This window comes from Camelina sativa, chromosome 15, assembly GCF_000633955.1.
Source record: "Camelina sativa cultivar DH55 chromosome 15, Cs, whole genome shotgun sequence".
Taxonomy (NCBI): Eukaryota; Viridiplantae; Streptophyta; class Magnoliopsida; order Brassicales; family Brassicaceae; genus Camelina; species Camelina sativa.
In genome coordinates, this window is record NC_025699.1 from 321,875 (window position 1) to 346,530 (window position 24,656).

The 24,656-nt window shown below is 36.1% G+C and overlaps 6 protein-coding genes, 1 long non-coding RNA gene and 1 other non-coding gene across 10 annotated transcripts; 6 read left to right on the forward strand and 2 right to left on the reverse strand.

Moving 5' to 3' along the window:
* Positions 686–1,319, reverse strand: LOC109129225 (auxin transport protein BIG-like; the record flags this gene model as incomplete). The annotated part of the gene is given in 1 exon segment (XM_019236970.1): positions 686–1,319. A coding segment is annotated over 1 exon segment (501 nt), but the record flags the coding sequence as incomplete, so codon positions are not given.
* LOC104744295 (nucleolin 2-like) lies at positions 4,228–5,292 on the forward strand. Its single transcript, XM_019236974.1, has 4 exons — positions 4,228–4,313; positions 4,478–4,527; positions 4,622–4,768; positions 4,891–5,292. Exons 1-4 carry the CDS (start codon positions 4,293–4,295, stop codon positions 5,072–5,074), a joined length of 402 nt encoding a protein of 133 aa, XP_019092519.1. The 5' UTR covers positions 4,228–4,292; the 3' UTR covers positions 5,075–5,292.
* Positions 5,297–5,933, forward strand: LOC104747966. Its single transcript, XR_002035411.1, has 2 exons — positions 5,297–5,534; positions 5,652–5,933. It is a non-coding gene; the product is annotated as an uncharacterized LOC104747966 (long non-coding RNA).
* On the forward strand, positions 6,307–10,612 carry LOC104744296 (NADPH-dependent diflavin oxidoreductase 1-like). 2 transcript variants are annotated; one of them, XM_010465326.2, is made up of 12 exons: positions 6,307–6,605; positions 6,776–6,853; positions 6,951–7,055; positions 7,210–7,301; positions 7,405–7,589; positions 7,860–7,939; positions 8,175–8,249; positions 8,336–8,446; positions 8,530–8,661; positions 9,415–9,534; positions 9,629–9,845; positions 9,930–10,612. In XM_010465326.2, the coding sequence occupies exons 1-12, from the start codon at positions 6,456–6,458 to the stop codon at positions 10,457–10,459; spliced, it is 1,875 nt and encodes a 624-aa protein (XP_010463628.1). In that variant the 5' UTR covers positions 6,307–6,455; the 3' UTR covers positions 10,460–10,612. The 2 variants fall into 2 exon arrangements, with proteins under 2 accessions (XP_010463628.1, XP_019092517.1); XM_019236972.1 differs by lacking the exons at positions 6,307–6,605; positions 6,776–6,853; positions 6,951–7,055; ... (4 more) ...; positions 8,336–8,446; positions 8,530–8,661 and adding exons at positions 8,880–9,061; positions 9,145–9,276.
* Positions 11,134–13,652, forward strand: LOC104744297 (E3 ubiquitin-protein ligase At3g02290-like). 2 transcript variants are annotated; one of them, XM_010465328.2, is made up of 5 exons: positions 11,134–11,490; positions 12,214–12,369; positions 12,487–12,928; positions 13,016–13,125; positions 13,397–13,652. In XM_010465328.2, the coding sequence occupies exons 2-5, from the start codon at positions 12,250–12,252 to the stop codon at positions 13,421–13,423; spliced, it is 699 nt and encodes a 232-aa protein (XP_010463630.1). In that variant the 5' UTR covers positions 11,134–11,490; positions 12,214–12,249; the 3' UTR covers positions 13,424–13,652. The 2 variants fall into 2 exon arrangements, with proteins under 2 accessions (XP_010463630.1, XP_010463629.1); XM_010465327.2 differs by having other exon boundaries at positions 11,137–11,490; positions 11,990–12,369.
* LOC104744298 (ultraviolet-B receptor UVR8) lies at positions 13,825–16,828 on the forward strand. Its single transcript, XM_010465329.2, has 9 exons — positions 13,825–13,981; positions 14,225–14,497; positions 14,683–14,876; positions 14,957–15,004; positions 15,088–15,160; positions 15,257–15,428; positions 15,675–16,106; positions 16,236–16,427; positions 16,539–16,828. Exons 2-9 carry the CDS (start codon positions 14,242–14,244, stop codon positions 16,585–16,587), a joined length of 1,416 nt encoding a protein of 471 aa, XP_010463631.1. The 5' UTR covers positions 13,825–13,981; positions 14,225–14,241; the 3' UTR covers positions 16,588–16,828.
* LOC104744299 (developmental protein SEPALLATA 2-like) lies at positions 16,967–19,772 on the reverse strand. Its single transcript, XM_010465330.2, has 7 exons — positions 19,132–19,772; positions 18,362–18,443; positions 18,182–18,243; positions 17,996–18,095; positions 17,791–17,874; positions 17,529–17,674; positions 16,967–17,311 (listed from the first exon to the last, which is right to left on the reverse strand). The coding sequence occupies exons 1-7, from the start codon at positions 19,314–19,316 to the stop codon at positions 17,218–17,220; spliced, it is 753 nt and encodes a 250-aa protein (XP_010463632.1). The 5' UTR covers positions 19,317–19,772; the 3' UTR covers positions 16,967–17,217.
* Positions 24,457–24,530, forward strand: TRNAI-AAU. Its single transcript has one exon. It is a non-coding gene; the product is annotated as a tRNA-Ile (tRNA).

The following is a 24,656-nucleotide window of genomic DNA, read 5'->3' on the forward strand; positions in this document are numbered from 1 at the left end:
TATTTTCAACAACAAGGATTTGCTGAAAAAGGTAGGACTCAAGAGAATCGGACAGAGCACGACTTCTCAGGAGATTGAGTAACAGCTCAAAGGCAACGTGTCCAGGTTTCCCCTCATCTTGGAGCATGCAACCACCATCAGAAGCCTTGTCTTCAATACTACAGCCTACTATATTGAGCAGGATATCAATGTGACTAGTGTCAAGCTTTTTACATCCATCTTCGTATATACTAGGAACCCATTCTTGACAAAAAATGCACGTTCTAAGAAAATTCAATAGTTCCCTAGCAGCTTGCAATGGTAAATTGCTGCTAACGGAAACAGGTGGTTGATCATTTGGTTCTATGGAACACAGAGAACGGCTACCCTCAGAAAACAAGTTCCCAAACAGGGCTTCATCGTCATGAGAAATTTGGCTTTCGACTTCCGCAAAACTGTTGGATCTTAAACTGGAATACGTCCTCTCCACTTTTGGACGTAATTTTACACCTTCGCGATGGAGGAAATAAACAAGATGGAAGCAGTCATCCATCCATTGACTTGATGAAGGAAATATCACTCTCATTATATCTTCGACCGTGAAGCACTTGAGCAACGGGATCCTTTCCTGGCGCAGATGGAGATAAACAGAATCAACAGAAGGATTGGTATTGTCATAGGTGACTTCTGACTCTAAAATCCTCAAATCTTGGATATGGTATGGTTGTCTCTTGAGATCTTGAATGAGTTTCAATGTGTAGATGACAGACCGAGGGAAGTAAGCAAGTGGAGGGGACAAATTACAAGAGGACGCATCATATCTCCACACTGAGGCATCTAGATTGTTGAGAATAGAAGCTGACACACATGCCTGGACATTCTGAAAAACACTGCTCTTGCCAAAAATGAGTTGGATGAGATTAAGAAATCCCTCCACCAGCGCAAGAGAAAGACTCTCAATATTACCCTCTGTAGCTGTGTGGTTAGCGAATTCAGAAAAAACCTTAAACAGCTTAGGAAAAGCATCCGTAAATGAAGCTACTGCCTGTAACAATGAGCCATCGTTTTCTATACTTTGAACATCTTTGGAAAGACTTCCAAGCAGCTTCAAAATTCTTAAGCAGAAGGACAATTTATCAAGGAAAGCTTGATCAACTGTCTTCTCATCTAACACACTTGGCAACTGAACAAGCTCTTTGCAGACCATAATCAGACGAAAAACACAGCCAAGGTGAACAACAGCCAGGTGTCGAGTTAAGGGATTCAAGTTTCTAGAGTCTTGTTGAAAGGAGGGCTTTACTACTGACTGCGCCTGGACATCAGATTCAATGCATTCAGACATCAGCGTAATTNAATACGTCCTCTCCACTTTTGGACGTAATTTTACACCTTCGCGATGGAGGAAATAAACAAGATGGAAGCAGTCATCCATCCATCGACTTGATGAAGGAAATATCACTCTCATTATATCCTCGACCGTGAAGCACTTGAGCAACGGGATCATTTCCTGGCGCAGATGGAAATAAACAGAATCAACAGAAGGATTGGTATTGTCATAGGTGACTTCTGACTCTAAAATCCTCAGATCTTGGATATGGTATGGTTGTCTCTTGAGATCTTGAATGAGTTTCAATGTGTAGATGACAGACCGAGGGAAGTAAGCAAGAGGAGGGGACAAATTACAAGAGGACGCATCATATCTCCACACTGAGGCATCTAGATTGTTGAGAATAGAAGCTGACACACATGCCTGGACATTCTGAAAAACACTGCTCTTGCCAAAAATGAGTTGGATGAGATTAAGAAATCCCTCCACCAGCGCAAGAGAAAGACTCTCAATATTACCCTCTGTAGCTGTGTGGTTAGCGAATTCAGAAAAAACCTTAAACAGCTTAGGAAAAGCATCCGTAAATGAAGCTACTGCCTGTAACAATGAGCCATCGTTTTCTATACTTTGAACATCTTTGGAAAGACTTCCAAGCAGCTTCAAAATTCTTAAGCAGAAGGACAATTTATCAAGGAAAGCTTGATCAACTGTCTTCTCATCTAACACACTTGGCAACTGAACAAGCTCTTTGCAGACCATAATCAGACGAAAAACACAGCCAAGGTGAACAACAGCCAGGTGTCGAGTTAAGGGATTCAAGTTTCTAGAGTCTTGTTGAAAGGAGGGCTTTACTACTGACTGCGCCTGGACATCAGATTCAATGCATTCAGACATCAGCGTAATTAGAAGCCGGTCAACTGGCTTCTCTTCATTTGAGCATCTGCCCCCTGCTTGACATGTCAAAGGATGTAAAGGTAATCAGATAAGTTTGAAGTAAGAAAACAAATTGCTGAGTGGATTGGTAGCAATAATATACCTTGAAAAGTACATTTCACAAGGCTATATGATTCCATATTATCATGCTCGCCAGAAAACGCTGGCCACAGTTCTGTAACTTCAGCGGGAGAGACAGCTGGTAATATATCATATTGCTTCTCACTTGCATCAAAAGAAGCAATTTCCAAAAGTACTTCCATGTTTATCTGAATCAAGCAAGGAAGCAAGCATTTGGAGAGATTACTAAAGCAGTCAAGCTTGATAGAAACACAGTAAGAAACAAAAACATTAGGCCGCAAATTGTTTGGGTAATGGAAGTAGCCTGTAACTCTACTATATCCCTCACTGAAAATTTAAAACGAAAACATGCTGGTGAGCATATGTAACTAATATCTACGGTGCAACAATGAAACCTAACCACAAAGTATCAGGACCTGATAAAGACTTACAAAAAGCTTCATAAAAATAAAAATTCAGATCAAGGTCCTCAAGCAGATTTCCTAGACTTACAGACAGTCATGACGACTAGGGGAGGTGGAGAGCAATATCCAACGATAAAGACTACCCTAGCGAATCTCTATGACAAATTGAAGTAAAAGAATGACACAGATCAAAATAAAAGAACAAACCTGCATTTTCAAATCATTTTGTCTAAAATTTGACTTCTCCAAGAAGCTGAGGGAGAACTCCATCACCTCCTGGATGACACCCAAAACTATTGGTTCGAGTTGGTCCACTGAAAAAAGAAAAACAGTAAGGAAAATGATTAATTCGAGGTCATTACTACTGCTTCATCTGGAAAACAACAACAAGTAACTCGCTCATCTAAGGTAGCAAACATCAAAAGCTCAGAAAGTGGAAGACGGACTATGATAATCAAACAATCAGCGAGTACAGACCTAAACCTTGATTTAAGAAAATCTAATCAGTGTCAAAGTCGGCAGTACCTAAAAGAGATCGCGATAGTAGAAGAATCGCCTGGGAAATCGAAACAAGTGACTGAACTTGCGAATCGGACCAGGTCTGAAAGCGTAGCTTGCCGGAGGAATCATCATCTCCGTCGATCGGAGAGATACCCCAGCGAAGGAGGAGATAGAAAGAACGGAGACCACGCTTGATCGAATCATCGGAGCGTAAACGTCGAGAAAAGAGATCTGAAGATGCCGAAGACGACAAAGAGGGAGGAAAGGCGGTGTCGTCAAAGAGAAATCGGCAGAGATTCGCCAAGTCATCTGCCATTTCCTGGCGAGTTCGTGAAACAATTGGGAAAAGGTTTCTTCTTCTTCTAGAGAGAGTGATATATACAAAGAGGTAAGGGTTTATAAGTACAGAAATCCCCTTTTCTTTCTTTCAAAGGCGGTGAAAAAAGAGAGAGACTCTCTTCTGTAGAAGGAAGACGATGTTCCTTCTTCTTCGTTTTCTTTTTTTTTTTTTTTTTTTTTTTTTTTTTTTTTTTACTTTCAAAATTAATATTTAGAAAATTCCTTAATTTCGTTCATAAAAAATCCTTAATTATTTTTTGTAATTTGATTAAATCTATATAATTCGTTAGATTACCATAACTATCATCGTTTTAAGGCTTTTTGGGGGAGAAAAATATCACTTTGGCGTAAGAAATAAAAACGTTCAGTTTTTTTTATTGGTCCACCACCATTACGAATTCTTTTTTCTCTAGATTATGAAACTTAAGTGATTTTAATAAAAATTTTGATGACATTAATTTGTAATTTGGGAGTAAAGTCAAAAAGACCAGGAAAAATCACACTTGATTTACGGTTTACGTAAATATTACAAGAGAGTGCTCCGGTTTAACAAGGAAAAATCACACTTGATTTACGGTTTACATAAACCAGACTATATACCAATAATCTCGTAAAGGAACATTCGGTGGAAAGCATACACATACGTAACGGGAGAAAATAAACCTAATTTCGACTGGAAAAATATCTTGAAAAGGGTTTAGGTTATAATAGCAATCGCTCTTCTGAATATGGGCGAATCCACCATGAAAGTAATCTTCTTAATTCACCTTATGGATTTCTTCTTACGCACTCTTTCTTTAATTAAACCTCTGTTGTTTGTCTATGAATTGTTTCATCACAAGAAGGGAAGAAAAATATTCTGGAGTATTCGAATTTCTGATTACATATATTTTCTTTGTATGTACCTGATTAGGGGTTTGAATTTATCGATAGTAGTGATGCGTCAGACATTCCAAGACACCGGTAACTATTGATTCTCTATTTTTATGTTTATTTTGGTGCGGAGATGTACAAAGTATTTTGTTTGTCAAATTAAATCACAAAATTGTTATTGCAGTTGCTTTAGCAGGATTAGCGTCGAGGGATATGACACTTCGCTTTATGCGTATGATGTCAAGCTCGCGTTGAGAAAACATTTCTCTTCATGCGGAGATGTCACATATGTTAATGTCCCCAAAAACTTTGAAAAGGGTACCCTCCACAGGTCTGTTTGTTTGTTTCTGTTCTGGCTAATTAATAAATTCTTCCTCCGATTTCCCCCGACAGTTGAATTTAAATGCTAAATAACTAATTATATTGTTTTCCATGGGTGTGTGTTCGTAACAGATATGCCTTCCTGCATATTGACGGAGAAGGTGCCTTAGAGAAGGCGTTGCAACTTAGTGGAAGTGACGTGAAGGGCGCTGGATGGCGTGTATTCGTTAAGGAGTCACCGATGCCGTGTGGGGGAATAAACAGGGATCCTCATACCGCTGAGTCAATCAAACACGCGCGTTCAGAACGCACGTAATTAATACCATCTCTCTTTTCTTTTCTTTTTTTTTATGTGTTGTTGTTATCGTTGTTGTCATGTTGATCATATCATCACTAACTATAGATGGTGTAAGCAAAACTGTTAGTATCGTAGTCAGGGGATTTGACACTTCGCTCCCTAAGATTGATATCCAGATCGGGCTGAGTAAATACTTCTCTTCATGTGGAGAGGTCCACTTTGTTTCGGTTCGCCTCACCAGGTTTGTGGCTTCTTATATAATTTTCTGTCTCAGAGTTATTATCATTATTTTTACAAACTAATGGAAAAGACTTGCCCTCTTTTCTTTTTTTTTACAGGAAAGCTTTCGTTTCTATTCGGGGAGAAGGCGCAGTAGAAAAGGCCCTGGAACTAAGTGGACGTGACGTGGGAGGATGGAATATTACAGTTGTTCGTGTCTTGCCGCCATTGTTAGCCAAAAAAAACTTCCCAACATCCAGTACGTACTAACATATATGACTTTGTTATATATTTTGTTTAATCTAATTCTTTGGTAACAAAAGTAAAAACCTCTCATTACGTAATTCATTTATTTCGTCGTTTATTTTATTTTCAGGTCGTTCTCATCCCAACGGCCACCTCCGCCGCCACGCCCCAATTGCGAAGCGGATGCAGAAGACTAAGGAGTAGAGGAGGAGACTCTGTTTGGTGTTTTAAACTCGATCGTGATACACATAAAACTTATCAGCCTCCTTTCTTTCTCCATAATTATCACTTTCGGTTTTCTTTTGTTTTTGCGTGGATGTTAACAGCAATAATCATGGTACCAGCCTTCGTTATTTACCTCAATTAGTATTGTATTGTATGATGATCTCTATAAATAAATCATATTATCTGCTTTATTTCTTCTAAGCAGTATACGGTTCCATCGGTTAGGTACGTAGCATTTTCGTTAAGATCATATCTTCTTCGTAATCCCATTTCCTTGATTGACATATCAACTCTCCTCCAGTTGTCTTTTTCGTTTAAAAGCTCTTCAAACTCGTTAACATACCATGAACTAGCACGTCACGTTTAACTTGGTTTTATTCTGTAAGCACATACTGGTCAACGATTTGGGCCGTTGTAAAAAGGAAGCCCAGTAACATGTATTATCAAGCCCAATAAAAATTATTTCGTTATCGTCTTTTTTTTTTTGACAATTATTTCGTTATGGTCTTTATATGAATGAAACGTTGTGTTTTTCATTATTCATCTTCAACCTAGTCACGAATCCCCTTAAACCAGAAAACGTAACACGACAAAAACTCTCAAAGATACAGTGATCCGGTTTAAATCATCAGACCGGGATCCGGTTTCGTTGTTTCTCTCAATCTCAATCTCAATCTCCGGGTGGGTGAGGTGAGGTGAAGTGGCGGCGATGACGATGGGAGAAAAGCCGAAGAAGAAGCTGCTTGTGTTGTATGCTTCTCAAACCGGAAACGCTCTTGATGCGGCGGAGCGTATTGGCCGAGAAGCAGAACGCCGTGGATGTCCAGCTTCTATCGTCTCCACTGACGAATTCGACGCGGTATGTGTCTCTGTAAAAAATCCAATCTTTCTGTTTTGAAGATTGTGTTTGCTTCGTTTATCTTACAATTAAAATTGCTCACTTTAGAAAGTAGTTGTGGTAGAGCTATTGGATTTCACAAAACTCTCTCTAAGATACCACAGTGTGACATAAAAGGTGTTTTTCTGCAGAGTTACTTACCTCATGAGGAAGCTGTTGTTTTTGTTGTCTCCACTACAGGGCAAGGAGACTCTCCTGATTCCTTTAAGGTTCGTTGTTATTATTCTTTATAAGTTTTCCCAACTTTTGTATTTACTTATATTATTGTAAGCTTATTTTGCTCATTGTCTTTTTCAATCGTTGAAGGCATTTTGGAAGTTTCTGCTTCAAAAAAAGCTGGAAAAGGATTGGTTGCAAGGAGTTCGCTTTGCCGTGTTTGGCCTAGGTGATTCTGGTTACCAGAAGTACAACGTAAGTACTTCTGCCTCTTTTACTAGAAGAACAAAAAAATAACTAAAAGCTAGGCTTTACTAAGTTAGCACAGCTTTACCCTTCTCCTTTCTATTCAAGGTTATTTCTTTTTTCTCTGATTCATGACATGCTTTTCTCTATCTGATGGCTTTAGTTTGTAGCCAAGAAGCTAGACAAAAGATTATCTGGTCTTGGGGCCACAACCATCATTGAAAAAGGTCTAGGAGATGATCAACACCCATCAGGGTATGATACGGTATATTAAGACAAATAAAGAATACTAAGTAGTATAAGTTTAGTGTTAGAGTACTAAGTTTTCAGGTTTTGGTGTTTTCTTTATTTTTTTTAGGTATGAAGGAACTCTTGATCCGTGGATGCTGTCTTTGTGGAGTACATTATATCAGATCAACCCAAAATACTTTCCTAAAGGTCCAGATGTGAAGATTTCTCAAGATGATTTAATTGATCAGCCTAAATATAGGATTTTATATCATAAGCAAGACAAACTGGAGTCGACATTATTGACAGACTCAGGTATGTCCAAATTTTTTGAGTGGATACTTTGCTTCATTTATGTCAACTTATTGACTATGTTATGCTACTTAACAGTGAACTGTATACTTGCTAATGGTAATTGCTAGAAATCTACATATTAAAATCATTTCGAATGAATCTGCTGGAAGTAGTCTCACAAATGTGCTGTTTCAACTGGCTCGTGAAATTATTTTCTCTTGCATCATGACAAAGGTTAGCTAGCATTTTACCTGGTTTTGGGGATTTATCTTGCATCTTATGTTTTGGCAGACATCATACAAAGAGCTCGTGGAATGTCTCCCGGAAAATTATATAAGGACAAAAGTAAACCAGACTGCTTTCTCAAGATGGTATGCACATCTTGTTTCCCAGCAAAAATTTTACTTTTTTTTTTGTCTGTATATGTTAGTCAACCTCACTGGTTATGCTACCAATGCTCTGTTACCTTGAATCTGGTGGAGTTGGTGTTGCTTGATGATTAACATGTTTTCTTAACATATCTGATTTTGGTATACATTATTATTCTAAGCCTTAGATGATATAAATTATATTCCCTTAGCTTGCTTTAACATTTCAAACATGTAGACCAGAAATGAAGTCTTGACTAAAGCTGGAAGCACAAAGGATGTCCGCCACTTTGAGTTCCAATCTGTTTCCTCTGTAAGTCAGTTACGTTTAAGGTCAACTTTCAATCAATTTTGAGGGTGATGTCTTATCATCTTATTTTGATTTCTCCTCTTTTTAAGACTATCGAATATGAAGTCGGCGATGTTGTTGAGCTTCTTCCAAGCCAAAATCCTTCAGCTATAGATGCGTTTATAGAACGCTGCGATTTAGACCCAGAATCATTCATCATAGTAAGTTAGCTCCGATCGGTTGATACTTGGATATAAGATAATTTGGGATTCAAAATAAATCCTGAGGGTTAATTTGTTTTCAGGTTGGTCCGAGAGAGACAGAGAATAGTGGTGTCAATGAAGAAATGGTTACACAGCTCCCTATCAAGCTTAAGACTTTTGTTGAATTAACAATGGATGTTACATCCGCTTCACCCCGACGATACTTCTTTGAGGTAAGAACCCTTCAATCCTAATGTTTTTGAATTCCAAATTTATGGAAGTCCTTTTCATCTTACGTAGATATGGCTTTGAGTATATCTATGAAACAAGTATTTTGATGGAAACCCTTGCAATGTATCATCTCTGCTCAGGTTATGAGCTTCTATGCAACAGCTGAACATGAGAAGGAGAGACTTCAATACTTTGCCTCAACCGAGGNAGTCAGTTACGTTTAAGGTCAACTTTCAATCAATTTTGAGGGTGATGTCTTATCATCTTATTTTGATTTCTCCTCTTTTTAAGACTATCGAATATGAAGTCGGCGATGTTGTTGAGCTTCTTCCAAGCCAAAATCCTTCAGCTATAGATGCGTTTATAGAACGCTGCGATTTAGACCCAGAATCATTCATCATAGTAAGTTAGCTCCGATCGGTTGATACTTGGATATAAGATAATTTGGGATTCAAAATAAATCCTGAGGGTTAATTTGTTTTCAGGTTGGTCCGAGAGAGACAGAGAATAGTGGTGTCAATGAAGAAATGGTTACACAGCTCCCTATCAAGCTTAAGACTTTTGTTGAATTAACAATGGATGTTACATCCGCTTCACCCCGACGATACTTCTTTGAGGTAAGAACCCTTCAATCCTAATGTTTTTGAATTCCAAATTTATGGAAGTCCTTTTCATCTTACGTAGATATGGCTTTGAGTATATCTATGAAACAAGTATTTTGATGGAAACCCTTGCAATGTATCATCTCTGCTCAGGTTATGAGCTTCTATGCAACAGCTGAACATGAGAAGGAGAGACTTCAATACTTTGCCTCAACCGAGGGGAGGGAGGATCTCTACAATTACAATCAGAAGGAAAGTAGAAGCATTCTTGAGGTAAAATAGCACCAGATCTCACAGGTCCATGATTCGTCTTGAACACGCGTTGACTCGTTTAACCAAATGGATCGTATTGCTAATGCCTATGTAGGTGCTAGAGGATTTTCCTTCCGTACAAATCCCTTTTGAGTGGCTAGTACAGTTAGTCCCACCGCTAAAACCAAGAGCTTTTTCGATATCTTCGTCTCCTTTGGCCCACCCTGATCAAGTACATTTGACTGTAAGCATAGTGTCATGGATCACGCCTTATAAGAGAACTAGAAAAGGTCTATGCTCCTCTTGGCTTGCAAGCCTCACACCTGAAGAAGGTTAGAAACTTTGTTTCTTCTTTACCATAACTGGCTCAGTTCTTTGTTTCTGATGTGTTTTCTTTATTTCCCCGTTGTGGTTAGAGGTACACATACCGGTTTGGTTTCACAAAGGCTCCCTTCCTGCTCCATCACAGTCGCTTCCGCTCATCTTAGTGGGACCTGGAACCGGATGTGCGCCTTTCCGTGGGTTCATAGCTGAGAGATCCGTACAAGCGCAGTCAAGCCCGGTGGCGCCAGTCATGTTCTTCTTCGGTTGCAGAAACAAAGACACAGACTTTCTATACCGCGATTTCTGGGAGTCTCACACAAGAGAAGGAGGAATGCTCTCTGAAGAGATGGGCGGAGGCTTTTACACAGCGTTCTCTAGAGACCAACCGAAGAAGGTTTACGTGCAACATAAGATCCGCGAGATGAGCAAGAAAGTTTGGGATTTGCTATGCGGTGGAGCTGCCGTTTACGTGGCTGGATCGTCGACGAAAATGCCGTCTGATATAATGTCGGCTTTAGAGGAGATTGTGTCAGAAGAAACAGGAAGATCAAAGGAGGATGCTTCACAGTGCCTCAAGGGTTTGGAGAAGAAAGGGAGATACAATGTTGAAGCTTGGTCTTGATTAAATCTACCTTCCTTGCATCGTTTATATATGAAGCCAAGAAGCTTTGGTTATTGTTGTCACATTAATTTTTTTAACGCTATTTTGATAATTCATATACTATTAACAAAAGTAAAACTGAAGATGATTTGTCTAGTGTTAAGTTAACATATATATATATTTAAAAAATCTTTGAAATACTTGCTTTTTGTTGTTATGTTTGTTTGTGTGTAAATTTAAGATATACCGCTTGCTTTTGTTTTTACTTTTAGTATGGAAGGGAAGTAAATTTCTTTTACACGCAAAAAGATGATTTTAAAAAGTGTATTGATGGAAAAAGTGAGAGCAATCGAGCATGCGTGAATAACAAAATGATAGATTATTCGTCCTCCATTAAAGCCCCCATAAAAGCAGTCAGATTTCTACGGACCGTAAGATTAAAAAGTGATTAAGAATTGTACAAAAAGTATATATAAAAAAGATTTAGAAATTATCTTCAAACTCATAATCTAAACATATTATAAACTAGTATATAATATACGAAAGATGTCCTTTGATTATCATTAATTTTATTGAGTAAACAACCTTATTATATAGTATTAGTTAATGGAGTTTTTTTTCCTTTTTGTTAAAAAGGTCAACTTTTTTTTTTTTGGTTTCATTCTTGAAGCTCCATTGGCATCCAACAAACAAAGCTCTCTATCTCTCTCTCTCTCTGTCTGTCTCTCACCCACCACCTTCACAACAACAAAACAATCATCATTCATCTTCTTCTTCTTCAGTGTTTCCTCACCTTTTCCGCAATCTTTATTTTACAATCACCGACGAGAAAAAAAAAAACAAATTTCCTTTTTTATTTTTGTTCACTTAGTGGGAAATTGCAATTAATTAAATAAAAATTGAAACTTTAAACGTCAGTTATTTGTTGTTTCATCTCTCTTCTCTCTCTCTCTCTTTCTGATCGTAATAAAGTGAAGAAATCAGTTTAGGTCTTCTTGGCCTCCTCCTCCTCCTCTCTCTCTCTCCTTCCAGCTCAATTCTCGATCAAAAAGGTTAACTCTTTCTTCTTAATTATTGAAAATTACTACTAGGAGTGGGTTGTGATCATTCCGATCCTGATCGTTCTTGATCTCAAATTGTTTTGTTTTCTGTATTGGTCAATTCTCGCTGATTCTTGTAGCTGATGGATGGTAACACTCTGTTTTCTCACTTCTTTGTATTAATCGTAAAATGGGTTTTATCACTTTTAGGTGTCTCTTATCTTAATTGGGTTTGTCTGTTTCTCTGTTGAAGCAAAGTTTTTATCTTTTTTTGTCTTATTATTATTGTGGATGTTGTCGGAATTTCTTAACCTAATTTAGGGTTTAATCAGTTAATGTACTTGCATTCCACTTTACTGAAACCTCAAGTTAGTTGTGTGTGTGTGTGAGTGTTCAGATCGAAACTCTCAGTTGCTACTAGACACAGTTTCGGTTTTGTTGAGATGAATTTGTATGTATTTGAAACCGCTTCATCTCATCAAGGAATCAAATTCACATTTTATTATTGCAGGTTGGTAAACGTGGAGATCTCAGACTGATTGTTAACTAAAATGTTGTGGGGGATCAGAGTTCTGTAAAATAGTTAGTTACCTTTAAGCAACGTTCAAAAGATTTTTGAGTGTCTTATTATCGGATTTAGATAGATTTACATGTATCACTTAGTGTTGTAGATGATTGTTAAACCATTTGGTCTGTTAAAGTTGAGGTAAAAGAATCTATTTCAAATTAACATAGAAAGAAAGAACGAGTGACGAAGTAGAGCAGGACAGGATGGGATGTGTTTCTTCATGCTTTCGGGTCGAAGACATTGATGACTACATGAATCCAAATAGCTCTGTCTATAGGAACTGTCCCTGCATTAGATGCCTTGCTCATAATTTCCTTAACCTGGTACGTTCTTCCACATTGCTTATTTCAATTCATGCTTTCTTATGGTTTGAAATCTCAAAAGTTTTCATCTTTACATGATCACAAATATTTTTTCCGATCTTTCAATCTTTGTTGCAGTATATCTCGGTCTTCAGAAGAGGGGAAACTCGCTCTCTCCCATCTTCGGTTCAAGCTACAGCATCGATGACTTCCTCTTCTTCGCACGATAACTTTCTGTCTGAAGCATTTCGTTCTACGCCAAGACCTCTGCCTTATGATGCTGATCCTAGATATTTCCGCTCACTCGTCTCAAGACGGGAGAAAGGTTCAAGTCATTCCCATGATGAAGCTGAACCTTTAAGAAGTGATAGCGATGCAGATTCTGAATCTTTCGGCCTAGGAGGATGCAAATGGGCTAACAACCATAAGTCCACTGTTTCTGATAAAGATTCCAAAGAAGAGTACTCTAGTAAATCCAGTCTCAGGATTCTAAAATCAAAGTCAAAGTCAATAATGGCAGAGTCTGAAAACATGTATATACTGTCTGAAGATGAAGATGTCTGTCCAACTTGTCTTGAAGGTGTGGAAACTCCCACTCCTAGTTGTCTTTTGCAATTTCCTTTTTGTTCCTTATAAGCATTCATCTTCTTGTTGGTTTTTTTTGCAGAATATACATCAGAAAACCCAAAGATTGTGACAAAATGCTCTCACCATTTCCACCTTGGTTGCATTTATGAGTGGATGGAGAGAAGTGAAAACTGTCCTGTCTGCGGAAAGGTACCCAATTTTTTTTTAACTTCTGAACAAAGTGTGTTGTTCTGTATTATTCTGGTTAAAAAAAGCTCTATTTTCAAAACTTCATATGTTCTTTCCATGGCTTCTACTGGTTTTAGCTTCCTCGTTTGATAGGTAGAACAAGTGAAGCATATATTTGCGTAGAAAATGTCCCTATAGAAAGAGTTAATCTGTTTTTGGAAATTCATAACAGTTGAGTTACGTTGTTCTGATTCATTCAAGCTCCCATATTTGCCAATGTCCTTGTATGCAGGTGATGGAGTTCAACGAAACACCGTGATCATCGTACCATTGATCTGTGTCCTGTATCTGAACTGAAACCGGGGAAGATGACAAGGCAATGCAAGGAATAATTTGTAAATTTGGCTTGTTGGTTTGTGAATATTTTCATTTACGATGGTAAATATATGAAAGCAGAATGGGAGAAAATGTTCCTCTGCAACACTTTTAAGTTTCTGAGAAAAATTAAATCCATAAAACAAGAAGCAATGTCTTTATCTTATAGTGTTCCTCTGTTGTATTCTCTTACATACATAAATTAATTTCCCTTATTAAAGTGTTCAATCTAAGGAATACACAAAACTGATACAGAGTTCTTATGAAGTATAGAGAGTTTAGGGACTTGACTGTAAATATACCATAACGTGAAGGACTTCTGGTGTTAATAACAGAAATTTCTCTTCCCCGACTCGGTCCCCGAGCTCCTGGGAGCAAATGAACGAACGAGAACGAGAACGACCCTCATTGCTTCTCTCTTCTCCTCTGTTTCTTCTTACACATTAATTAAACAAGTTTCAGAATTTTCGATTCATCCAATTTGTAACATTTGATATTTGAGGTAAGGTTTCAGATTCTCTCTGGATTTTTGCTTTTTCTTGTTTGCATTTGCGTGTGGTGTCATCTTAGTTATTCAATAAATTCGTGATTTAGCTCTAAGAATGGGTAGGTATTGAATAACTTGCGTGATTCGTGATCGCATCTGCTCGTTTCTGTAAAAACAGAGTTTTGTTCGTTGGTTGATAAATTTGGGGTCTTTACGAAAGATAACATTTTTTTTTTTTTGGTATGATTCTTCTGAAAGGGGGAGTCACCTAGAAGATGGATATTGGAGAAATCATTGGTGAAGTAGCTCCACCTGTGAGTATCCCAACAAAGAGCGCAATTTACGTTTGGGGTTACAATCAAAGCGGACAAACTGGTAGGAATGGTCAAGAGAAGCTTTTGCGTTTCCCTAAACAGCTTCCTCCTGACCTTTTTGGTTGCCCCTCTGGTTCCAATTCTCGTTGGCTCGATATATCTTGTGGTCGGGAACATACAGCTGCCGTTGCATCTGATGGATCTCTCTTTACTTGGGGTCTGTCTCTCTCTATCTCCATAAAACTTGAATCTGCTCTATTGGGATTTCTTTCTTCTTACGATGTGTAAAGTTCTCTTCTTTCTGTGATCAATGTGATAGAAAGCAATCTACGTATAGTTGTTTGCTTGGATCTTGTGGTTACATATCAGGATGTTTCTTACATTTTCATGTCCTCGTCTCAGGTGCTAATGAATACGGTCAGCTTGGGGATGGAACTGAGGTTAGGAGGAAACATCCAAAGAAGGTGAAGCAGCTGCAATCAGAGTTTGTGAAATTTGTGTCCTGTGGAGCTTTTTGCACTGCAGCTATAGCAGAACCCCGTGAGAATGACGGTACTCTTTCCACTAGTAGACTCTGGGTTTGGGGCCAAAACCAGGTATAGCAGTTTACATTATTGTGACTGGATTTGCTACTTCATGTGTTTTTCAAAATGATCTCTCAGATTTTTCATGACAGGGATCAAATTTACCACGCTTGTTTTCGGGGGCATTCCCTGCTACAACGGTATGTACTAAAAACCTATATCCATGATAGAAATATATTAGTGTAGAGAGCAGACAGTGATTTGGTATATGCACATATTATAGGCGATTCGCCAAGTATCATGTGGGACAGCTCATGTTGTGGCCTTATCAGAGGAAGGCCTTCTTCAAGCTTGGGGTAAGAATGCTTTGAGAACTTGTTATGCACTATAACCTGTTTGTTTGGTAAATTTTTTGTGATTTTGAGGTTTCTGTTTTTCATGGAAATTATAAGGCTATAATGAACAAGGCCAACTTGGTAGAGGAGTCACTTGTGAAGGACTACAAGCACCTCGTGTGATAACTGCTTATGCGAGGTTCCTTGATGAAGCACCCGAGCTTGTGAAGGTTATGCAAGTTTCATGTGGGGAATACCATACTGCTGCTGTATCTGATGCAGGCGAGGTGTAAGTTATCTATTTGCCTTTTCTTGAAAACTTTGTGGTTATTCACATGGCATGGAAGCTAATTCTCTGTGCAAGGACCCGGGGGAAGGAAATCCTTCTGATGGAGATATTGATCTCATCACATCCTAACAGATGGGAATGCTTGAGGAAGCAAATGGATTCCTGACTATGCAAGTCTCCTTCCCTTTCGCTTAATTTATTTTGGTTATCTCATTCAATGTCCACTGCTTATCTCTTTCTTTGCAGTTACACTTGGGGATTAGGAAGCATGGGTCAACTTGGGCATGTGTCTCTTCAATCCGGGGATAAGGAGTTAATACCAAGGCGAGTCGCTGGTCTTGATGGTGTGTCCATGAAAGAAGTTGCTTGTGGTGGCGTACACACTTGTGCTTTATCTTTGGAAGGGGCACTTTATGCTTGGGGTGGTGGCCAAGCAGGACAGCTAGGACTTGGTCCTCAATCTGGTCTCTTGTTTAATGTCTCTAATGGAACCGATATGCTTCTACGAAATGTCCCCGTTTTAGTCATCCCAACTGATGTCCGGCTTGTTGCTTGTGGACATTCTCACACTCTCGTTTATATGAGAGAGGGACGGATTTGCGGATGGGGTTATAATAGCTATGGTCAAGCAGCAAATGAGAAATCTTCATATGCTTGGTACCCATCGCCTGTAGACTGGTATGTAGCTCAAACAGTTTATATTGTTTATTTTATTGCCAAAACAAAGCAAAGAAATAAAGGAGTTTGTGATGAAAACATTGTGGTAGTTTTCAGTTAGATTAACGGGAACTATGGTGTTGCATTCAGGTGTGTAGGACAAGTGAGGAAGCTAGCAGCAGGAGGTGGTCACTCGGCTGTTTTAACCGATGCATTCTCGTTGAAGGAGTTGTGTGAATTTCAGTTAGCAGATAGTGTGAACCTCTCAAATGCTTCAAAAATTCAAGATGTTGCATTCAGAATGGGTTCCGAAGCTTTAGCCCGCCTCTGCGAAAGTCTCAGGTAAGAAAAGTTGAAACTTTTGGACAATCTTCTCTGTTACTTCGTAAACTTTTAGACTAGAGGGAATCCAAGTTAAGCAAAGCTAAACAATTGTGGCTTGATGTGTTTCAGGGAGCAGTTACTTGACGGAGACTTTACTAATGGGGAAGAAGTATATTAAAAAGCACAAACCCCAAACTCTCGAACAATTTGGTACTGGTGGAAGTTATTACAATTCATCCTGTATCTTTGAAAAATATATGTAGTAAACCAGAAAGTCCATTCTTCAGCAGAACTCTGTACCATTGTACCTTTCAGGACAATTCATCCTGTCCTGTCTCTGTAAGAAGATCCACATGTTGTAATTATCTGTTCTGTACACTTACGACTTAATCATAAAACCAGTTTGGTGGCATTGTGGAGTATTGAATCTCACTGTTAACTTGAGAGTTTATTACCCTCTGTCGCAAGCTATGTCGATTGCATTTAACCGTGTATTGTAATATACAAATTTGAAAGACAGGATAAGTAAACAGATGAGACATGGTCATTCTTAGCCGTTCACACATTACAATCCATACATATATAAAAGGCACAAATATCTCCTGAAAGTCTGAAACAAAAGAGAAATATTGAAGGCTATTTATCACAGCTATAGCCACTTATGTCTACAAATCAAAGTCTTGTGCATACATAAACACAAAATTCATAACTATTCATTCATTCTTATTCATATGCATAAGATCTAAGACCTCACGCCAAGACCCCACCAGTACTTGCTTCAGATCCTTACTGGGATAAGAAGTCTCACTCATAGCATCCAGCCAGGGATGTAGCCGTTTCCTGGTTGGGACTGACCTTGCGTCGTTACAGCCATTTGCTCTGAACACACTGGATGGCCATACCTGTTTTCATCACCACAACAACATAGTTTAGGAATTTACAATAGAAACCCACTTTTCAAGTCTGAAAGTTTGATATTCCCTCCTTAAGACATCAAAGGGCTGAAACCTTAGACTCAAATATCTTTGAAACAAAGACAATTTTGGGATTAACCAAACTGTTGTTAACTGTTTATCACTTAAGTTGATGTCTAAAGACAAGAGAAGTTGTTTGATTTACCCAATTTGCAAAGTGGGATCACATTCAAGAGATTGGTATAGTCCCTGAGAATGAGCCTGATGATGCCCATAGGCAACATTATGTTGATCACCGGCTTCCCATGCTCCTCCTATATGGTGATGTCTCACGCCGATCATATCTTCCAGCTAAACAAAACACCAACTTTCTTGAAACCATTCCACAGAAATAATCCAAAAGAGACATATGTACGTAGCAGTACTTTAAGATATATAACCGTGAACTGAGTAGAGAGAGAGAGTACCTTCATTGACAAAGCTCTGTTGGCTTCAAGCAAGATATGCTCTTTACCTTGAAGATCAGATAGCTGGTCAAGCATATACTGCGTCTGAGAAAGAAAAAAAAAAAGAAGAAGCATTTTAAGATATACTCACACATCAAAAACATAGAGAGGTCAATGTTGTGTGTGAATCTTTCAGTATATATACAATATGGAAACATTTAATCACCTTGATACAGCGAACTTGCTTCAGAGAGCCGTCTAGTTGACGCTCAAGCTGCTCTAGCTCCTTTGAATTCAGAGGTCCAAGGTCCTCTCCAAGAAGATTTCTGCAGCAACACGTATACACTTACATCAATATATAAAATTTATACATAGAATTTAAATGAGCATACAATCTAATTTATGTATATACCTCTGCTGACGCTGCAGACTTTCATATCTACCTTTCAGCTTCAAATACTCTCTGTAGCTGTTCTGAATGATGCCATAAATGTTGGAAAGCTTATATATTTTGGAATCTTTGAGAAAATTTTGATTTGCTTTTGTTAATATCAAACAAAATTAGTCAATGAGGAAGGATAAAAGATTAAACCTCAAGTTCTTTGGCAGGTTTGTTGTTGACTTCAATTGAGCCATAACTGCACTTCTGGTACCTTTCCAGTGTCTTAAGCATGCTGATGAAAGATCAAACCACAAATTAGGAGAAATAAAAGAAACAATTAATTTGATGACAGGAATTAAGAATAAAAAATTATTAAATATATACAAAAATTGTAACAAAGAAAGATCTTTTGATGAGATACAGATTACAATTCATGTGTGGTGCTTAAATGGCTGCATGAGGTTCAGACTGGTTAATGCATGTAACCACAAATTATTCTACGTTGGATCTTTTTATTTTTTAATAGAAGACTGTGAATCTTCAATTTGCTTTTATAAGTCCTAATCACATATATATCTGTGTTACTGTGTAGAGCCAAGGAGTATTAACTTATTCATCATTTATTATATATGACACTTATGACTTACCAATAGCTCCTCTAAATTCTGAATCTACATATATATACAGATTGCAATTGGACATGAGACGAGATCAGATCTCGAAATCCAATTAATATAAACTAAACTATACATATCCTTCTATATATAATCAAAACCTAAGAGATCAGATTTAGAAACTAGTTTTTTAAAAATTGTTAAAAAGCGATCAAGAACCAAACAAAACCTTGATATATAATTTTATCAACAAAATCAAGAAAGATAAATTTAAACCTCATCACAATTCACAAGATCACTAGAAAAAGTAAAGATCTATGCACAGATCTAACAAATGTTTATGTATATAGATAGAAAGAGAAGTACTTGGAGGTGCTGCAGAACTCATAGAGCTTCCCACGGTTGGAGAAGACGATGAGAGAGACCTCAGCATCGCAGAGTACAGAAAGCTCATAAGCTTTTTTCAAAAGACCGTTCCTACGCTTAGCAAACGTCACTTGTCTGTTGATTTTGTTCTCTATCCTCTTCAGCTCTACTCTTCCTCTTCCCATGATCTTTTACTTAAGTCCCACCCCCAAAAGAAAACAAAATTCTAATTTTCTTCTTTTTTTATAGCTGATATATATGTGTAACCTTATTAGGGTATGCAATGTTTTATCTATATACAGACACACACAAACATGACTTTTCTGAGGGGAAAGATCTTATCTTTTGGATAAGTAAGTAAACCCTAGTTTTATTTTTCAAGAACAAGAAAAGAAGATCGGAAAATAAAAAAGAGGAAACCTTAGCTTTCTCTGGTTTGGTTTTTTTGATTTGATATATTAGGGCTCTTTGTTTATTCTTTAGATCTTTTCTTTTTTTGAAGGGTTGTTGTTTGTGTGTGTGATGAGGTTGTGAATCTGAAGAAAAGTTTTTGTGAATCTATAAAAGCTATAAAGATAAGAAAAAAAATTGTGAGGGTGAGAGATCATTAGGGTTTGGTGTGTTCCATTCACACTATCTATCTCTCTCTCTTTCTCTACTTCTTTACTCTTTCTCTCTCCTCCCTACATTACAAAACAAAGTAAAAAAAAAAAAACATTCTCAAACCCTCTCTCCCATTGCGCGTGTCACACAGACGTCATTGTTTTGCAAAAGAGTTGCGTACACTACTAAATAAGAAAGTAGTATATGAAGTTTTGGGGGAAAAAAGTATTTCTGATTACATATTTCATGTTTACGTATATATATAGATAAGTAGATACAATGTTTCGACTCTTTTAGGTATATACACATACATTCCCCAACTTCATCAAACAAAAATTGAAACATCGATCTCTCATATTATAATTTTCTACTAATTAATTAACCTTTGTTTTATTTTCTTTAAAATGTGTGGCTGAATCAAAATAGAATGACATGCAACGTTTTAAAACCTTCCCAACTAATAATATCTGTAGTGAACATTTTCTCTGATTTATTCAATAATAATAAATATAGTAAGTATAATAGTAGTGTATAAGGCTTTTTATAAAGTCAGAAAACTCATTCATTACGAGTTAATATATATAGTTCCATCCAGTAAGGCTCGAATTTTAAAAAAAAAATGTCAACAAAAAAGTGCTTCTTCCTTCTTCTTTTTAATTTTTTCTATATTGTGTGATATGTACTTATTATATATGTCTATAAGTTTGCAATTTGAAGGGATTTTTTGAATGTAGTAGTACAATGTCTCCAAGCTAGTGTGGTGTGGGGGTAAATATCTCAAGCCAAGCGCGTGAGTGTGAGAGAGAGAGAGAGATTGGGGAAACACAGTTGGGGTTGAGTATCTAAAAAAGAAACGAAAGCAGCTATCATCATTTTCTACTTCACAAGCCGCAGAAAAGCTTCTCCTACCTTAAAATGGATAATATGTACGTGTCGCCTTCCTATTTGCTTGCCTTCCTGTCTTTTGTACAACGTACGTTGCAGTTTTCTTCTTATTTTTTTACGTTTGAGAAAATTTATACCCTCTTATTAATTAATTTAGCTGGATATTTGCCTTTTCTTCCAAACATAGTTTTTGTTAATGTTTTCAAACTAGATTAGGACCCGCGGTGTATCGCGGGGCAAAATTATTTATAATTAAAAATTTAAAATTATAAATTGTATTTGTTGGTTAAATATATTATAATTATATAATAATTGTTAAATAAACCATATAATACCGCAATATATTTTTTTTATATAATATTTATTTAAATTTAATTAGATATGTCTATTTTCTGATACTGACAGTATTAACAAAATAACAAAATGATATTTTACCTGTGTAACACTGAGTTACTGAATTTTTTAATTTATATAAATATCGATAAAATCTGTCCCGCTTTATAACCCCGTCTCGAAATATTTTAACTCACACTGTATCATCTTAACTTTTCTTATTTATTTTGTATCTACGGTATAATATTTATCATAAAAATTTTAAAATTTTTTCATATTTAAACTTTTAAAAATCTTTAAAATAAAGAACCGGAATAAACTAAATAAAAGTTTTGAAAGTTTGAATGCCTGATAAATCAAGGGTCTACTCATTTTTATTCAGAATCATTTTGGCAATTGAGAATATCATTAATGTTGTAGTTATTGCAATGTAATTTTCCGGAAATTTTGTCTACAAATTCATTTTCCAGAAATTTTGTCTAAATTATTAGCAAAAGAGTATATTTTCGAGGGTCATACGAAATTTTAGACATCGTTTTGTCTACAACCTAAATAAATGGAGACCATTATATTATGAATTATCAAGAGACCCATAAAATACTAAGAGGTCCATATAAAATTGCTAGAGGTCTGATAGAATTAATTGCATTAGTAGCATTAATTACAAAAAGTTTCCTTATTAGTATTTTTGAGCAAAAACTGCTGCAAAAATACTAGTATAGATTTATTCATCCGTATCTCGGTATTATAGGTAACGTATCTCCGTGAATCCGTGTGATTTTGTCTACAACTATATTGAAGAGAACAACATATATATGGGAGATACACACCACATGGACATGCATACATAGTTTTACTTAAGTTGAGGTTCGTTCGTTGATTATTCTTTATGTTACTTAGAAAACATATTTAATTTTGTTCTCCAATTAATCTTCTATATTTGGGTCATTGCTTGCAAGAGTTTTAAGTCTTGTAGGTGAAGCCAAGAAAGGTAAATTTATATATATATATATATATATATTTTTTTTTTTTGGTCAAGGGTAATATCTGGTTCCTAAGTTAAGATTAGAATTTATTCTCGTTTAGTTTTTAATTACTCTTGAGCAAAAACCAAAATTAAATTTTTATTTCAAGGTTTAATTTACTTACTAAAATTTCATACTCGATGAAATTGTTTTGAACTAAAAAAAAATTAATGAACCATGAAACTATGAGAGTGTGGATTTTCTAATAGCTGACGATTTATTATTACACATGTATGCAGTTGTAAATACTTAATAAATTGATTAATCATGCATTTGTCTACTACTATTATATATACCTGGTAGTAGCTAGATTTAAGAAATCTTAATTTTTGTTTTCCTTTGGACAACGAATCTACCAGCAAAGATCTTTTATCTTCAGCTCAGGTGACGTAGGAAAACGTCCGTACACCTCTTCTTTTTACAGACAGCAAAAAGACGTTAAAAAGTAAGTAAATGGGAAAATCTAGAGTGAAATAACGCAACAAGTTGAAGGACACGTGTCGAAGTATGATTCACTAGTAAGCAAGCTTAGACTTTTGTGGCCCGAAGAGAGAGAGAGAGTCACCTTTCTAAACAGTGTCTTGTCCCTCTGTATACAGTATAAAAAGTATTTTTTTTTTTACACCCTTCTGATTTGTTTGGTATACTAGATCGACACCATAGTCTAGTAGTCTCATCTAGGGATGGATTTAAACACTTCTCCAAGTATAGATTATGATTTGTTTGATGAGCCCAGAAAGCGCTACACGAATGCAAAGAGCAAATTAATGACCATTTGGGAAATTTTCAATAGAAGAAAACATGACATCTATCACGTTCACATGCATGGTTTAAATATCTCCAATGTAGAAGAAACATGTTGCCACTGTATATTGTATGCCTTACAAGCAGAGAAACCTTATACCTAACATATTTATTTCGTAAATTATTTCAACATAATCTATTGAAATTCATTCAAGCAAGTAATTATATAGCACTCTGTCTAGCTTTTTTTTTTTTTTTTAATTTATTTATGCGACCACCACTAAAAAAAGAATGAAATCAACATCTGTATAGATGAGTTTTATGACAATGGAAAGAAATGGAACTTGACATAGTTAATTTTTTATGTTACTTGTATACGCAACAACATTTAACAAGCTTAATTTAATTTAAAAAAGCAGAAATTAACATTTGTTAAGGGCTCATTAGCTCAATTGGTAAGGGCGTCGTGCTAATAACAATCAGGTTATTGATTCATCTAACTAACTTCCAAATTTAAGAATCGAATTAATCATTTACTTCAACTAACTTATAAAATATACTCTTAGTAAATGCTTTTGTATGAATACCTTTATTCCTTTAATATTGATTAGAATGACCAAGGAATATGCTTAATATTCACCTTTAACTTTTTGATTCTCTTTATTGTTTTCATAAAATTGTTTAAAATATTTAAAAACTCAAATAGGAATTTCGTTTCAACTAATTCTAAATTTGATCCATATCATAAAATAATGGAATATTCCAATTATATATGTTATATATATTCATATCTTTCATTAATTAACATTAATGAAGTAAATTTGCCAGTAATATACTTAATACTAATATATTTTAGAATTATTATATGATTCATTGCTTGTAAAATAAAATTATGTAATAAATTACTAAACTTTAAGGGAAGATTATGCCTTAGAAAAATAATTATTTAGTTGATATGATATTTATATATATTAAAAAATATATATTTTTTTAAAAAACTACAAAATCTCAAAATTATTCTTTGCAATATGAGATTTTATCTGTTGAGTATGGTCACTTTTTACTTGCTCTTGAGGCGGTGATAATTGGTGGTATCTCATGTTGGGAATGTCGGGACTCTTGTGGATATTCATGGAACGGACGTTTTTACATCCGTCGGAAGCGCAATTTGGTCACAAATTCATCGAGATGGAAGTATGTATCTTTAAAATAAGTATTTTATTCATCATCTTTTTAGAGGTTATGGAATTTGAATAATAATTTTTAATATGTGTATTTTTCATATATATCAAACAAAATATTTTTTTTTTGTTAAGAAACTTAAAAATCTCGTAATTTTTCCTTGTGATATTAGAGATATTTTAGATAAGATTGCAATCATTTTATAATTTGTTAAAGAATATATTATTTTTAAAGAACTCTTATTTATATGAGTTTAATCTGAATAATTCTCTGACAAAGTATCTAAATTTAATAATTCCATGTTTTCGTTTTTCATGTTTGACCATAATATTTTTTTGAACAAAAAAAAAAAAAAGTTTGACCATAATATATACGCTTAATGAAGCTCTTAAATCTAACTAAAATATCAATGCAGCTTTTGTACAAACATAAGCAAATCATAAGCCCCGGCTTGCCCCCGGGATGAGGCCCCTCCTGTAGTACCCCGTCAAGCCCAAAAAGCCCATCGGAAAACATAAGCAAATCATAAGCAAATCGGAAAACATAATCAAATGGCCCATTAGCTCAGTTGGTTAGAGCGTCGTGCTAATAACGCGAAGGTCGCAGGTTCGAAACCTGCATGGGCCATTATTTTGTAATTTATATATACCCGGTCCTTATCTTTTTCTTTTGGTCTAAAACAAATACCTGACTTTTCATTTATATACATTCATACCCGCTATCTTCTAATTTTATCAATTATGTCCAAATTCA

Coding starts and splice junctions, on each gene's coding strand:
- LOC104744299 (XM_010465330.2), bottom strand. CDS start 19,316: ATGGGAAGAGGAAGAGTAGAGCTGAAGAGGATAGAGAACAAAATCAAC. Junction 17,675..17,790: donor ACAGAGCTTTGTCAATGAAG/GTACTCTCTCTC, acceptor TGTTTTGTTTAG/CTGGAAGATATGATCGGCGT. Junction 17,312..17,528: donor GATCCCACTTTGCAAATTGG/GTAAATCAAACA, acceptor TGATGAAAACAG/GTATGGCCATCCAGTGTGTT.
- LOC104744296 (XM_010465326.2), top strand. CDS start 6,456: ATGACGATGGGAGAAAAGCCGAAGAAGAAGCTGCTTGTGTTGTATGCT. Junction 6,606..6,775: donor CCACTGACGAATTCGACGCG/GTATGTGTCTCT, acceptor GTTTTTCTGCAG/AGTTACTTACCTCATGAGGA. Junction 9,846..9,929: donor AAGCCTCACACCTGAAGAAG/GTTAGAAACTTT, acceptor CGTTGTGGTTAG/AGGTACACATACCGGTTTGG.
- LOC104744297 (XM_010465328.2), top strand. CDS start 12,250: ATGGGATGTGTTTCTTCATGCTTTCGGGTCGAAGACATTGATGACTAC. Junction 12,370..12,486: donor CTCATAATTTCCTTAACCTG/GTACGTTCTTCC, acceptor TCTTTGTTGCAG/TATATCTCGGTCTTCAGAAG. Junction 13,126..13,396: donor ACTGTCCTGTCTGCGGAAAG/GTACCCAATTTT, acceptor CCTTGTATGCAG/GTGATGGAGTTCAACGAAAC.
- LOC104744298 (XM_010465329.2), top strand. CDS start 14,242: ATGGATATTGGAGAAATCATTGGTGAAGTAGCTCCACCTGTGAGTATC. Junction 15,161..15,256: donor AGGCCTTCTTCAAGCTTGGG/GTAAGAATGCTT, acceptor GGAAATTATAAG/GCTATAATGAACAAGGCCAA. Junction 16,107..16,235: donor TACCCATCGCCTGTAGACTG/GTATGTAGCTCA, acceptor TGTTGCATTCAG/GTGTGTAGGACAAGTGAGGA.
- LOC104744295 (XM_019236974.1), top strand. CDS start 4,293: ATGGGCGAATCCACCATGAAA. Junction 4,314..4,477: donor TGGGCGAATCCACCATGAAA/GTAATCTTCTTA, acceptor GTACCTGATTAG/GGGTTTGAATTTATCGATAG. Junction 4,769..4,890: donor GAAAAGGGTACCCTCCACAG/GTCTGTTTGTTT, acceptor TGTTCGTAACAG/ATATGCCTTCCTGCATATTG.